At 64.7% G+C, this 13,922-nt stretch overlaps 1 protein-coding gene across 2 annotated transcripts in view; it reads right to left on the bottom strand.

Moving 5' to 3' along the window:
• Positions 1 to 902: 902 nt before the first annotated feature.
• SDK2 (sidekick cell adhesion molecule 2) overlaps positions 903 to 13,922 on the bottom strand; it is a 46,315-nt gene continuing 33,295 nt past the window's right edge. For both annotated transcript variants that reach the window (XM_068209929.1, XM_068209930.1), the window contains 29 exons: positions 13,738 to 13,919; positions 13,421 to 13,536; positions 12,610 to 12,805; positions 12,359 to 12,457; positions 11,901 to 12,092; positions 11,690 to 11,811; positions 11,504 to 11,613; positions 11,234 to 11,384; positions 10,898 to 11,135; positions 10,705 to 10,820; positions 10,395 to 10,584; positions 10,112 to 10,210; positions 9,659 to 9,853; positions 9,380 to 9,581; positions 9,106 to 9,209; positions 8,929 to 8,999; positions 8,675 to 8,810; positions 8,139 to 8,195; positions 7,810 to 7,911; positions 7,561 to 7,676; positions 6,541 to 6,727; positions 6,015 to 6,152; positions 5,787 to 5,948; positions 5,551 to 5,676; positions 5,151 to 5,315; positions 4,732 to 4,872; positions 4,037 to 4,175; positions 3,615 to 3,741; positions 903 to 2,353 (listed from right to left, as the gene is read on the bottom strand). In XM_068209929.1, coding sequence (XP_068066030.1) covers positions 1,997 to 2,353; positions 3,615 to 3,741; positions 4,037 to 4,175; positions 4,732 to 4,872; positions 5,151 to 5,315; positions 5,551 to 5,676; positions 5,787 to 5,948; positions 6,015 to 6,152; positions 6,541 to 6,727; positions 7,561 to 7,676; positions 7,810 to 7,911; positions 8,139 to 8,195; positions 8,675 to 8,810; positions 8,929 to 8,999; positions 9,106 to 9,209; positions 9,380 to 9,581; positions 9,659 to 9,853; positions 10,112 to 10,210; positions 10,395 to 10,584; positions 10,705 to 10,820; positions 10,898 to 11,135; positions 11,234 to 11,384; positions 11,504 to 11,613; positions 11,690 to 11,811; positions 11,901 to 12,092; positions 12,359 to 12,457; positions 12,610 to 12,805; positions 13,421 to 13,536; positions 13,738 to 13,919 — 4,336 coding nt within the window. In that variant the 3' untranslated portion in view covers positions 903 to 1,996. The remainder of the gene's footprint in view (positions 2,354 to 3,614; positions 3,742 to 4,036; positions 4,176 to 4,731; positions 4,873 to 5,150; positions 5,316 to 5,550; positions 5,677 to 5,786; positions 5,949 to 6,014; positions 6,153 to 6,540; positions 6,728 to 7,560; positions 7,677 to 7,809; positions 7,912 to 8,138; positions 8,196 to 8,674; positions 8,811 to 8,928; positions 9,000 to 9,105; positions 9,210 to 9,379; positions 9,582 to 9,658; positions 9,854 to 10,111; positions 10,211 to 10,394; positions 10,585 to 10,704; positions 10,821 to 10,897; positions 11,136 to 11,233; positions 11,385 to 11,503; positions 11,614 to 11,689; positions 11,812 to 11,900; positions 12,093 to 12,358; positions 12,458 to 12,609; positions 12,806 to 13,420; positions 13,537 to 13,737; positions 13,920 to 13,922) is intronic.

Below are 13,922 nucleotides of genomic sequence, written 5' to 3'. Positions count from 1 at the left end.
GCAGGGGTGGCACCCCTTGCACAAGGCACATTCCGTGCACTGGCAGCTCACCTGTGCTGCTCGACTCCCCTGACCTGCTCCTCCCCATGTCTCCAGTGGAAGGTCCCTCTTGCACAAGCTGGGACGCCCGGGGCTGGAGCTGGGCTGCACATGGAGCAGGATTTGCCCAGCCAGGCGCAGAACCCCCTCTGTCCCCACGAGTGGGGTGCCAGGGCTCCCCACACTACCTGGGAGGGGACGGACACCCCTGGGGGCTGCACTGCCTTGGGCAGGGGCTCCAAGCAGGTCAGAAGAGTCACCCACCAGCAGCAATGCCAGCTGCTCTGGGGACACCGTGAGCTGGTGTGGGGATAGAGGGTGACCGTGGCTCAGCAGCAAGGCCAGCACTGCAGCCCAGTTCTCCCAGTCCAAGGAGGAGCTGCAGCGCTGGGTCCCCAAATGTAGCATCTGCACAAGGCTCCCCTGGCAGCCCCTTGCCCATGCCAGGGTGAGGGTCCCAGGATGTGGCTTCCAGGAGCTCCCAGGTGCTGTGACAGGGACTGTGCAGCCCCCACAGCCCTGGCAGTCCCTGGCATGTACCTGGTGCTTCACCAGCACCGTGGGTACCGAGCCCTCCCCACCCCCAGCCCCCGCTGGTGACAGCTGATGAAACCTGGACTCATCACCTGGATTTTCCTGCCAGGCCTGAAGGGCAGAGCGAGAGAGGGCGGCTGTGAACAGCCCAGGAGACATCCCCAGCGCCAGGGCTGCTGCTGGCAGTGCCCACAGCACGGTGCAGTGGGGTCTCCTGTCCCATCACCCCTTTTCCCCGCAGCTCCAGACCCCACTGCGATGGGAATGTCACCACAGCTCCCTGCACCCTTCTGGGCTCTATCTAGCACCTCTGGCACCCCTTTCCCAGCTCCTTCCTGGTGCCATAGGGCTGCCACAGGCCCAATGGGACAGCAGGACACAGGGACACATGGCATTGGGCCTTCCTCTGGCAGAGCAAGGTGACAGAGAGGGGACACACTTGTCCTCAGGCTGTTTATTGGCATCTCCCTCGGCCGAGCCCGGGTGCCGCGGCCCTGCCGGGCTGGTGCTGGCTCACCCATAGGCACTGTGGGGGCTGTGCTGTGCAGACACCCCCAAAACGGCCACGGAGCCCCCCGAGCATCAGCACCCCCCAACACTCTCAGGCCTCTGCACAAAACCCCATTAAAAAGTCCCAAAGCACCAGGAATGCCAAGGGGAGGCTCCAATCACCTCATCCGAGGCCTCAGCAGAGCCCCCGAGGTGCAGAATTGGGGGTGGGGGGGGAGGTTGAGCACCACGTGCACCCCACCGGGGCTCTCCTGGGGTCCCAGTCCTGGCTTCTCCTGGGGGGCTGTGCTGGGCCAGGCACAAAGGAGGTGAGGAATGAATCGTCCCCTGGGATCCTTTCCCCTTCTCCCAAAGGCTGTGGGGGTCCAGAGTGGGGGGTTCAAGTCCAGAGGGTTTTGGATCTGCAGAGCTCCTCTTGCCTTCCACGGCTGGGGGTCTCTGTGTCACCGCTTGTCCCCACGTCCTGGGGGAGCCACGAGTGGAGGGGCCAGGGTTTGGCACGGCAGGAGCCCCTGACCCAGCCCCCAGCACCCACTGGAGTCCAGCAGCAGGTCCAGGGCAGCCCCCCATGGGTGCCAAGGGCGATGTGGGTGCACTCCCCCGCCCCACCTCGTCCGAGGAGTCCATGAGACAGAAGCTTTGGCCAAGGAGGGGACCTGGGTTTGCTCCCCAGCCCCAGGGACGGTGCTTGGCATCCAGCAGAAAACCCCTGGAGCCTGGGGCTGCTCCCCTTCCTCCTCCTCCTCTTCTTCCCTCGCTGCTTTTTCCTTTTCTCTTAATCTCTTGGGGCTTTTCTTTTGTTTCTTTTTTTTTTTTCTTTTTTTTTCCTAATTTTTCCACCCCTCTCCTGTTTGGGCTTTTTTTTTTTTTTTTTTTTTTTTTTTTTTTTTTTTTTTTTCCTTCTGTTTAAATATCAAACGAAAGAGGAAAACCCAGCGATGGGGGCTCTGGAGCCGGGGGCCAGGCTGCTGGGCGGGCGGTACAGGGTCCCGGGCTGGCTGCTGGGGGCGTTGCCGGGGGTCTGGGGGGTGGGAGTCCTGCTGGCTTTGGGGCGGAACAGGCTGCCCTGCTGCGTGGAGGTGCTGTTGGAGAGGGGGGTGTGGTCGGGCTCGCCCGAGTCGCTCTCGGTGTAGCTGTAGGCCTGTGCCCGGGAGATGCCCTTCTGCTGCCGCCGCCAGGAGTTGTAGTAGGTGGGGTCGCTGATGTAGTGGTTGACGAAGGAATGCGCCTTCTGGTGCCCGGGGTCCACCTCGTACTCGCTGTCACTGCCCTGAAAAACAGCGTGGGGAAACGTGGTGATGTGGGGACAGCACCCAACAGCCCCAAAATTCAGCAGGTCGGGCTCTGCTCCCAGCCGTGGCATGAGAGTGAACCAAGCTGTGCCAGGGGAGTTTGGGACACCAGGAGGAATTTCCACATGGAAAGGGTGGCCTGGCATTGGAAGGGGCTGCCCAGGGAGGTTTGGAGTGCCCAAGGAAGGACTGGAAGCGGCACTCAGTGCTCTGGGCTGGGGACAAGATGGGGACCAGGCACAGCCTGGACTCGGTGATCTCAGAGGTCTTTTCCAGCCCGACTGGTTCTGTGATTTCCAGCGCTTTCCTGGTGCTTTCCCAGTGCTCTTTTGGGAACGCTGGCGAGCACATCCCGAAAGTATTTAAAGGCTGGGACGGCTGCAGCATCACTGGGGGGTTTCTGCCTTTTGCCAAAACAAAATAAAGCCTCATACAAAAGGTTCCTGAGCGCTGCCGAGGCCGCGATGCCCCCGGGCTGGCGGGGAGGGTGTTTTTGGGCTCTGCCGGTAATTGGATTCAGCTTCTCCGGCGGCGCACAAAGGGCCCATTGAGGGCGGTGGGAACTGCCCCGCGCCAGCGCCAGCTCCCGCAGCTCTTCACAGCTCCTCAAAAGCCACTCGAGCCCCGCTCGGGCCGCAGCGAGAGGAGCCGGCATCTGCCAAGGAAACAGCCGGTGCGGGCAGAGACGGGGGGGCACCCTGGGCACGGTCCCCTCCTGCTCGGGGACAGCTTTAGGGACCCACAGGACCTTTCCCTGGGTGTCACAGCCTCTCAGGATCCATCCTGAGAGTAACAGTGCCGTGGTGTGCCCGGGGCTCCACACTCCTGCCCGGCCACAGCTGCCCGTGGCCCCGGGACAAGACAAAGGTGACATTTTGTGGAGTTGGCAGAGCCGCGGACGTTGCCACCAGCGACCGGGCAGCGGGACAACCCCCCAGCCCCGCTGACCTCCCGTCCCCTGTGCCCTGTCCCCAGCAGCCCTGGGAGCCCCCCGCAGTGTCACATCCCCAGCACACGGGCCGGGGGCTGTGCCAGCTTCCCTCCGGCGCTGTGCCACCGAGCCACAGGGATGCTGCTGCCTCCCGAGCGGGACGGGGCGGCAGCGGCAGCGCAGCTCCCAAACGCGCACCAGGACCCGCCTCGTGGCGGGCAGAGGAACGGGCGGATGCTCAGGGAGGGCTCCCAGCGCCCTCCACCCCGCCCCAGGTCCCTGTCCCGGTGTGCAGCCCCGGGGGTCACCTGGGAGTCGGAGACCTCGGAGGGTTTCTCGGTCAGGCTGCTGCTCTCGGCGGGGATCAGGTCGTTGTACTTGGTCACGTCCTCGTCCGAGTAGTGCAGGCTGCCGGGGCTGGGCCGGGGTGGGGACCTCGGTGACACGCAGGGGGGTGGTCAGCGTGGCTCCCCCTCTGCTCGGGGCTGGGCCACTTGGGGACAGCCCCAGCGTATCCATAGGGCTGGCTCAGGGAGCCCCCCTCAGCCGTGCCAACCCCCTCCCAAGAACACTGATCCCACTGTCAGGCACTTTCGGGGGGGACCCCGGGCAGAGCAGGCTCACCCCCTGGGGATCCAAGCCCTCCCCACGCCATGACGGAGCAGGGATGGACAGAATGACCAGAGATGCTCCCCCGGCCCGGGGAGGGGGCTGCGGCGGGGGGCCCTACCGGGTGTAGATGCCGTTCTTCCGGCAGAAGGAATTCTTGACGGAGAGGCGGCGGTTGTTGAGCTCCAGGGCGGGGAAGCTGCCTTCATCCAGGCTCACCATCTCCCCGTGGCTCAGGGCGGCTGCCTTGGAGCTGCTCCCTGGGGGATGGGATGCTCAGCCTCCCCCAGCCCCTCCGCAGGCAGCACAGTACAGCGAGGGGGGCTGGGCCCTGCACAGGGGGCTGGGGGAGATTGTTCTGGTTCCAGAGTCACCAGGGCCTGGGGACAGTCAGGAGGTGCCAGCCGTGCCCTGGCTCAGGCCCCTGCCCTGCCCCAGTGCCCCCAGCTCCCCACTCCGAGCTGTTTGCTTAACGAGGAGCTCTGGATTTTCCCCACAATTTGAGCCCTTGACAGAGCTAAGAAAACAGAGCTGTGTTTGGCTAATCCCGGTGACCTCTGCGAGCCCCCGGGGCTGCCCTGCCTCTGCAGCTGTCTGGGACAAGTCCTTCATTTCATCTCGGGCTCCCAGAGCTCTCCAGGAAGCCACAGCACCGTTATGGGGTGGCACTGGGGCTCTGGAGGAGTTGTTCCCAAGGCGGGCAGGAAGGGAGGCTCCCACCACTCCACCCGGACCCCAAAGGCAAGGAGAGACCCCCAAGAGGCTCCCACAGGAGCAGGAGGGTCCTGTCACCACCCACCACACTCCCTCGCTCACCTGAGTCTGACTTCTTGGAGTACTTCTTGCTCTGCCCGCGGATGATGAGCACGAAAACGAGGAGGAGGATGAAGATGAGCCCCACCAGGGCAATGACCACCAGGAACCACCACTCCTCATAGAACGGGTTGGTTTTCTGGGCTGGGGCACAGCAGGGAGGATCAGAGGGGGACAGGGACAGGGGACAACCAGTCTGGACGGGGACACCCCTCTGCAGAGCACAGGGTCACTTGGGGAGCTCTGTGAGGCCTGGATCCATGGAAAGGGAGAGGGCTCCAGGGCGATTTGGAAAGGGGGTGCTGGCAGTGGGACTGGGACTCTGTAGGAGCCAGGAGTGGGGTTCAGTGATGGCCATGAGAACAGAGCAACAGCAGGACCCTCCCTCTGGCACAGGGGGACAGAATCCCCCCGGAACCCACCTGACACGGAGGGGGAAGGGGTGCTGGGGGTCCCGTAGCCATAGTCGTTCACGGCAATGACACGGAAATCGTAGCTGACCCCCTGCTTGAGGATGTCCATGCTGAAGGTGTAGGAAGTCACCTCCTTGGGGATGTCTTTGATGAGGATGTCCCAGAGCCCCTCATCTGGAAGAGAAAACAGGGCTGGGATTTTAGGGCTGGCTCTGCAGGACACCCCAGGGCGAGGGGTGATGTCCCTCCACCCACTGGCCCTCCAGGTGCTGCCCTTGTCATCGGCCCCCGTCAGCAGCATTTTCCTCAGACTCTGAGTCCTAATGCACAACCCAGGTCAGCCCTCCCTGCCTCAGATTCCCCTCTCCTGACCCTGAGGTGGGGGTGAGAGCAGAGGCAGCTGTGGTACCTGAGGGCCGGGCCTCGATGACGTATCTGGTGATGGGCCCCTGGCCGGGGTCCCCACTGGACCAGTGGATGGTGATGGCCGAGCCATAGCGGGAGATGAAGGGCTCTCCGGGGGGACCGGGGGCACCTGGGAACCAGAGCACAGCTGGAGGCAGGGGGCACAAACTGGCCCAGAGCCGGGCCAGCCCCCACCCCATCTCCTCCCTCGCCCCACGTGTCCCCACGTGTCCCCCATACCTTCCCCGGGCCCCGTGGTGATGTTGGCCTCAACATCTGGCCCGTAGGCGAAGGTTTTGGCCCGGATTCGGAACCGGTACGTGACGCCCTCGGCCAGGTCCTTGACCTTCATCCACAGCGGGCTGTTCCCCTTCACATCCACCGTCACGATCTTGCTCACGCCTGCGGGGACAGAGGCTGAGCCGGGTCCCCCCGAGCCCTCCCCGCTCCCCCCGGCCATGCCCTCACCATCCACGGGCGTGCAGGGCTCGTAGACCAGCCTGTAGCCCTCGAGGATCCCGTTGGGCAGCGGCGGTGGCTCCCAGGACACGTTCACTGACGTGGTGGTCAGCTCGCTGAAGCGGATGGAGCCGGGAGCGCTGGGGGCTGCCAGGGGACAGGGTGACAGGGCCAGCTCAGCGCTGCCGGGGACACCCCCAGCACGAGCCAGCCCCTCTCCCTGCCTCCACCCCAAAGCTGATTGATCACCAACTCACACCCCCCGGGCCCCATCCCTGCTGCAGCAAAGCTTCCACGGGACGGGGGGCAATGAGTCTCCTGCTCCTTGTGTCTCCTCCCAAGACCTTCATCCTCCTCAAGCCTCGGCTTAAACATTCACCTCCGTGTGCCCCCACCCCGCAACCCCACTGGGGTGAGCCCAGCGATGTTCTGCTCGGGATTGCAGCATGAATCCCTGGAGATGGACCCATGGAAACACCTCCCCGGGGAGCCCAGGGGCAGGAGGGTGCGGGGGGAGCCGTGCCACGGGCCCCACCTGCCTGCTGTGTCCGTGCCTTCACGGGGGGGCTGCGGGGCCCGTCCCCCGCGGCGTTGAAGGCGGCCACGCTGACCCAGTAGGAGGTGTAGCCCGTCAGGTTCTTCAGCTTCACGCCGGTCTCGGGCAGGAAAAGAGTCTTGACCCGAGCGCTCTCGTTCGGCCGCTGCTCCTCCCAGAAGTGGATCTGTGGGAGGGGGCATGGGGAGCTGGTTGAGGCACGGCTCCCACCCAGCTCGCCTTCCCTGAGCCCTCAAACGTCCCTGCCCGGGCTCCTGAGCCCCTGTCCCGGCCTAGCGGCTCCAAGTGCGCCCGAGGGAACGGAAGAGCCTCTCCTCCAGGAGGGCTCCAGGCTGTGCTGGGCATCAGACACGGCTGGCATCATCAGGGATCGCCTGAGATCATCTTCGAGCTGTGCCCGATTCCCGAGGGATGGGGGCAAGCCGGAGGAATCACAATGGATGGGAACCAGGAGGTGTCTGGAGCATGGGCTGGGTACCGTGGCTGCGTCCTAATGCATCCCAACAGCACCCGGGCTGCATCCCGACTCATCCCAGCTCCATCCCGGTGCTTCCCAACTGCATCCTGGCACACCCCTGCTCTATCCCGACACATCCCGGCTCCATGCCGACACGTCCCTGCTCTATCCCAGTGCATGTCGACAAATTCTATCTGTATCCCGACACATCCCGGCTACATCCCGACACATCCCTGCTACATCCCGACACATCCCTGCTCTATCCCAACATTTCCCCGCTCTGTACCAGTGCATCCCGACACATCCCGGTCGCATTCCAGGGCCGACGGCGCCATCTGCTGCCCCGCCGCCGCTCGGCACCGGGATGGGAAACCCGGGATCTCCTCGGGACCCCAGCATCTCCCCAGAACCCCTTCCCCGAAAACACTTACAGCACCCCCAGTGCCACGCACCCTGTGCCCCCCAGGGACTCTGCACCTCCCCAGAGCCCCCCGAGCCCCCGAGCCGCGGCCGGGTGCCAGCTCCCAGGTGACAGGGGGTACCTTGTAGCCCTGTATGTCCCCGTTCTGGCTCTCCACGGGGGGCGGCTCCCAGGTGACATCCAGCTGCGTGGCCGTGGCCGCCTGCACAGCCACGTTCTGGGGCGCTCCGGTGGGCACTGTGTGAGGGAGGGGACGGTGTCACCACCCTGATTCGGGGCATGCACTGCCTTGTCCGGGCCTTGAGGGCTCCCAGGACAGCCGAGCCCCCTCCCTGCAGCCCCCAACAGAGGCACCCCTGCCAGGACTCACCTGCTTCCCCCACGAACACCTCCTGGGGAGGGCTGGGGGGTCCCTCGCCCACGGCGTTGTAGACGCTCATCCGGATCTCGTAGCGCCGGTGCTTGCTCAGGTCTGGGGGACAAAGGGTGACCCCTGCCCAACGGGGTCCCCAGGATGGGGCAGCCCCACTGCCCCCGGGGGACCTGGCTGAACCCCCCTCGTTGGGAAGAAGGGGGTGTCCCCAAGGAGCAGCTGGATGGGGCAGAGGGGTTCCAGCTTGCCCTGCAGTGCAGGGACACATAGGGGTGGCAATGGGGGACACACAGAGATGGGGCGGGGACACGGGAGTGGTGACTTACTGTCCAGCTCGTACTGGGTGAGGGAGACCTCGCTGAGGTTGTGCACGGCATAGACAGCTGGGCAGGAGAGCAGGGGGGGTTAGTGCAGGGCAGGGGGGCTCCTGCCACTGAGTCCCCACCCCAGCGCAGGCCAGGGCTCCCCAGAAACGGCCCTGGCACCCCCAGGAGCCAACGAGGCTGGCACAGCACTGAGGAGCCTTTCCATCCTCCAGCCCCATCCCCTGAGTGCCACGAGCCAGGTCTGTGCATTGGGGTCTCCACAGAGGACAGGGCCAGCGCCTGCCTCGGGCTCTGCCCTTGTCACTCGTGTCCCTGCTGCCCCCAGAGTGGAGGTGACCCTGTCGCCTGTGGGGGCTGAGGACACACAGCAGACCACAGACCTGGTGGCACAAGGGAGCTGGTGACAGCTCCAGGGGGCACGGCCTGACCCTGGTACCTGGGAGATGCTGTGGATGCTGCACTGCTCAGATCCCACCTGCCACCCCCAGGTCACCCCAGCCCCTGTCCCCAGGGCCGGTGGGGCCATGGGCACTCACGGGTGAGCTCGGCCCAGCTGGCGCCGGGGCGGCCGAGGCCGCGCAGGGCGAAGCCCCGCAGGCTGTCGTGCACCAGCTCCCGGTACCGCAGCCGGAACCCCAGCAGGATCCCATTGATCTTGTCCTCAGCCGGGGGCTGCGGGGGGAGGAGGGAAGGCAGTCAGAGGCTGCTCTGGCTCCCTGGCACCCTGAGGTGCCACCTGGTATACCTCAGCGCCACCTCCCCAGGCAGGGCAGGGCAGGGGGGACGGTACCTGCCAGCGGATGAGCACCGACGTGGTGGTGTGGGGGGTGATGGAGAGGATGGTGGGAGCCTCCTCGGGGGCTGTGGGGGAGAAGAGGGTGGTGAGGCTCCAGAGATGCCCAGGGCAAAGGAGGAGTTCCCTTGGGCACGGGGGGTACCCGCTGTCCCTGCCCCAGGAGGTGCTGACCCGCCTGCAGGGTGGTGAGTGACTCCGACTCCTCGCTGTACTCGCTGTCCCCGATGTCGTTCGTCGCCTTCACACGGAACTTGTAGGAGGTGAAGGGTTTCAGCCTGCAGGGAGCAGAGCGGGATGGGGACGGGTCACCCCCGAGCCGCCCTCCCTCCCCCACCCCGCGCCATCTCTTCCCAGCCTTGTACCAGCACTTTTCACATGATGGGGAAACTGAGGCACGGGGAAAACACCCGAAGCATCGACACCCACCGCGTCCCCAGCCCCTCACCTGTCCACCACGAAGGCGGTGGCGTTGTGGCTGACGGGGGCGGAGTGCAGAGCCCAGTCCCCGTCGGGCAGCTCGCGGCTCTGCACGGTGTAGTAGCGCACGGGGGAGAGGCCGTCGCTGCCCGGCTCCCAGGACAGCAGCACGCTCCGGGCCCGCACCTCCTCCTGCTGCGCCAGCGGCTTCCCGGGGGGCTGCGGCCGGGCTGGGGGAGGCGAGGGGCTGGGAGCACTGCGGGGGCACCGCCAGCCCCCCGCCGCCGGCCGGGCCCCCCATCGTTACCTCTCTTCTCGGTGGTGACCACCAGGGCTTCGGCCGCCTCGCCCCAGCCCTTGCGGGTCTGCGCGGTGACACGGAACAGGTAGGTGGCCTCGGGCTGGAGGCCGGTGGCCGTGAACTGCCGGGCGCTGGCATCCAGCACCTCCAGGGCGGCCGCGGTCACCGCAGAGGTGTTCAGGCGGTGGCTGACCTGGTAGGCTGCGGGGAGGGAGCGGAGTGCTGGCGCTGGGGAGGGGACACCAGCCTGGGCCCCTCCCTGTGCCATTCCCTCCATCCCAAACTGTTCACGGAGGAGCTCACACCCAGCCCGGCACTAACATACGAGCGGGGAACTTCACCCCTGAGGGCTCCGAGATGCCCAGGGGACCCCAGGGAGCTGGTCTCTGACAATCCCTGCCCCCACAGGACCTCTGCAGAGCATCCCAGCGCGGCTCGCCCGGGGTGCTCCCCACATACCCAGGATGACGCCGTTGGGGGCTGCCGGCGGCTGCCAGATGAGCCGCACCAAGGTGGTCCTCACTTCAGGAAAGAGGAGTCCCACGGGGGGCCCAGGCACTGCAGGGGGAGAGACTGGAGTCACCGGGGAGTGGGGAAAAGAGACAGATGCCATCCCCTGGGAGCCCTGGGTGTCCTGCTCAGGGGGAGAGGGATCGCCCCAGAGAACAGGGATAGGACAGGATTAATCAGCCAGGGATAGGAGGGGATTAATCACCCAGCCCACCCAGGTGCTGTCACCCACCATCATCCAGTGTCCTCTCCAGGACAGGAGGCCGGCTGGGGACACCATCGCCCATCCTGGTGAAGGCCAGCACCCGGATCTCGTACAGGGTGTACTTGGCCAGCCCGGTGAGCTGGGCACTGTGGGAGGCATTGCCCTCGGCCAGCCAGAACCGGGCACGTGCCTCCGAGCCCTTCTCCTTGTACAGCACCTGCAACACAGCCCGTGTGACACGGCCCGTGTGACACAGCCAGGCCACCAGCCGGGGACCCCACAGCCTGCAGGGTGATTCCCCCAGGGAAAGTTATGTTGCCCACGGGCAGGAGCTCACCTTGTAGCCCAGGATGAGCCCGTTGCAGTCAGCCTCGGGAATGTCACTCCATCGGACCATCAGGCTGCTGGAGGAGGTGGCCACTGCTGACACATTGCTGGGGCCGGACGAGGGGACTGGAGGGGGGCAACAGAGAGGGTCAGTGGCCGGATCGGCCGAGGTGGGTGCCCAGCACCCAGGTGGGCAGCGGTACCTGACTCCCGGGTGCGTCCCAGCACCGGGGGGCTCCAGGGCCCAGAGCCGATGGCGTTGAAGGCCTGGACCTGCACCCGGTACTGCGTCCACTCCTCCAGGTCCTCGATGGTGAATTCCCGCTCCACACGGTCACGGATCACGTGGAGCGCTGGCGGCCCCCGCCCGTCCGCCCGCGCGTAACGGATCCTGTACCCCACCGAGTCGGGGTTCCCGTTGTACTCCTGCTCCAGGAGGGGCTGGCAGGGACAGGCACTGTCACTCCTCATGTCCCACAGCCCCCCCAGCTCCATCCCCCTTCAGCCCACGCAGGTGCAGACCCCCTGACCCCCCTCACCATCCAGCGCAGCCACAGGCTGGTCTCGCTGGCCGTCCTCAGGGTGACGTTGGCAGGGGCCATGTCCGGGGGGGCTTGGAGGGTCTGGATCCTGCGGGAGGGCAGGCTGGGGGGGCTGGTGCCCACGATGTTCACCTGCCGCATGCGGAAACTGAGAGAGGAGAGGGGGGTCACGGTGTGGGGAAGAGGGCTCCATGCCCTGGGGAGGACAGTGAGGGGGTCACAGTGGGGGACCCAGGGATGGCACCGGGGCACTGCCCTGGCACTCACCTGTAGTAGGTGTAGGGCTTCAGGTTGGGCACCTCCATGGAGCGGGTGTCGGGCTCGTTGGCCAGCTGGTGCACGAGCCCCCACTCGCCAGCCTCGCCGTTCTGGCCCACCTGTGGGATGGCAGCGGGGTGAGTGGGGTGAGCTGGCCCCAAACACCCCCGATCCCCTTCCTGAGCCACCCTGTACCTGTGCCTCCACCTGCCAGCGGGAGATGGAGGTTTTGCCGTCGTAACCCGGGCGAAACTGGATGGTGACGGAGCGGGGGCCAATGTTGGAGATGCCCAGGTTGGTGGGGGCACCGGGGAGCTCTGTGGGGACAGGGCAGGGTGGGTGACACCGGCCGCTTGCCCCCAGCACCACGCACAGCCCTCCAGCACCCCAACAGCACTGTGCTCACCTGGGGGGACCCCTGAGGAGATGGTGGAGGAGGAGACCTGTCCCTGTCCCTTGGAGGTCATGGCGGCCACCTCGATGGTGTAGGTGGTGAGGGCGGTGAGGCCGGTGACGCGGTACTCCAGGGTGACATTGGGCAGGTAGTGTGTCACCCGCGTGTTGGTGCGGTTGTACTCCTCCCACGAGATCCGGTACCCTGGAATGCACCCCTGCAGCGTCACCCCTGCAGCATCACCCGGGGGCTGCGCGGGGACAGGGGTGGGAGATGCTGCGGGCTGGGGAGAGGACAGGACAAAGGGGAGATGCCGTGGGGGAGGAAAAGGACACGTGAGTGTGACTGAGGGGTGGCAATGGGACACGGGACAATGCTGCAGAGGGGGAATGGGACAGGAAAATGGGGCGATGCTGTGGGGGTGGGAAAGGGACTGATGACAACGCCAGTACCTGCTGCTGCTCCCTTACCCGTCAGGATTCCGTTCTTCTCCAGCGGCTCCTGCCAGCTGACCTTCAAGGACGTATCCAGGATGTCACTGAAGCTGAGGTGTCCCACGGGGCCAGGCACTACCCAAAAACACCCAGGCTCAGCACCCAAGCGCAGGATCCCTCGGCACCCACGGGACGCCCGCGAGGAGCGAGCGGGGAGGGGGCTCCCCTTGGACGGAGCCGGGGGGGCGGGCAGGGTCCATCCCGAGGGGGTGGGAGCCTCCCCGTACCATCCTCGTGGGTGCGCACCAGCTGGGGGGGGCTGCGCGGGCCGTCCCCGGGCGTGGTGAAGCACAGCACCGAGGTGAAGTACTCGGCGAACTTGCGCAGCCCCGCCACGTAGCCCACGTGGACGCTGTCCTGGAAGTTGGGCCGCACCGTCACCACCGTGGCCTCGTCCTCGTGCTCCGGCTCCCAGGCGATCAGCTGCGGGAGAAGGGAACGGGGATGAAGCTTCCCAGTGCCACAAACACCATCTTCGGCCTCCTCTTATTAATTCGGCGTTGATTAACGATCAATTAACAGTGCGATGCCTGTGCCAGCACTGCTTACGGAGCTGTGATTAACTCCATCGATAACGGGATCCCCCTTGCCCGCATCCAGGAGGGATGGCTGGGCATTTAATTGGTATTGTGCAAGATAGCCTCTAGCAACTTAATTAAACACTAATTAGACCCTAAAAATACTAATCAAAAATACTAAGTGGCGTTTAATAAGAATGTTAAATATCCTGCTCACGCTGGTTATCTCATTCAGCAGCAATTAAATTCCCGAACTTCTTTCGAGTGGATTAAGACACAAGTTTAATGTTTTAATTCAATTTCATTAATGTAAATTTGAATTAATTGCAACTTGGAATTAATTACAGAGCATGGGAGACTCCGAGCCCATGCAAGTGTTAAATAACAGTAAATATTATTTTAACAGTCAGGAGAGAGCCAATTAAAATCCGTGATTTCAGAGAGGAGGAGCCAAGACAGTTTGTGAAGGTTGGACCAAGTTTTCCCCACAAGCTGCTCCATTTTTGGGAATCACCCTCACCTTGTAGCCCTGGTTGATGCCGTTGATGAACTGGGGGCTGGGGGGGTTCCAGGTGAAGCGGATGGTGGTGGAGTTGGTAGCCTCAGCCTGCACATTCCCTGGAGGCACCGTGGGCACTGCCAGGATGAAGGGACAGCTCACAGAGACAGCTCCACGAGGTCCCCTCAATCAGCTGGGTGCCAACCTCGGGTCATCCCTGCCCAGCACATCCCACTCCCCCTGGGATCTCCACACCCAATGTCCTGCCTCCCGTCCCACCACCTGTTGCTGCGTGGTGCCCACCAAGGCCCTGCCCACCCCTGATTGTCCCTACCTACCTCCCTGCAGGGTCCACTCCGTCACCTTCATGCTGTAGACCCCCAGGCCGGCGCTGTTGTAGGCAGCCACCTCAATCTCGTAGTTGGTCCAGATGATGAGGTCCTCCAGGAGGAGGTTGTTGACCTCAGCGTTGGTGATGTTCTTGAACTGGTACCCCACGGGCAGCCCGGCCAGGCAGTATCTG

The sequence above is a fragment of the Anomalospiza imberbis genome, chromosome 19, assembly GCF_031753505.1.
Source record: "Anomalospiza imberbis isolate Cuckoo-Finch-1a 21T00152 chromosome 19, ASM3175350v1, whole genome shotgun sequence".
In the NCBI taxonomy this organism is placed as follows: domain Eukaryota; kingdom Metazoa; phylum Chordata; class Aves; order Passeriformes; family Viduidae; genus Anomalospiza; species Anomalospiza imberbis.
The sequence above is the reverse complement of the archived record's forward strand: the minus strand, read 5'-3'. Positions and strand labels throughout refer to the sequence as shown.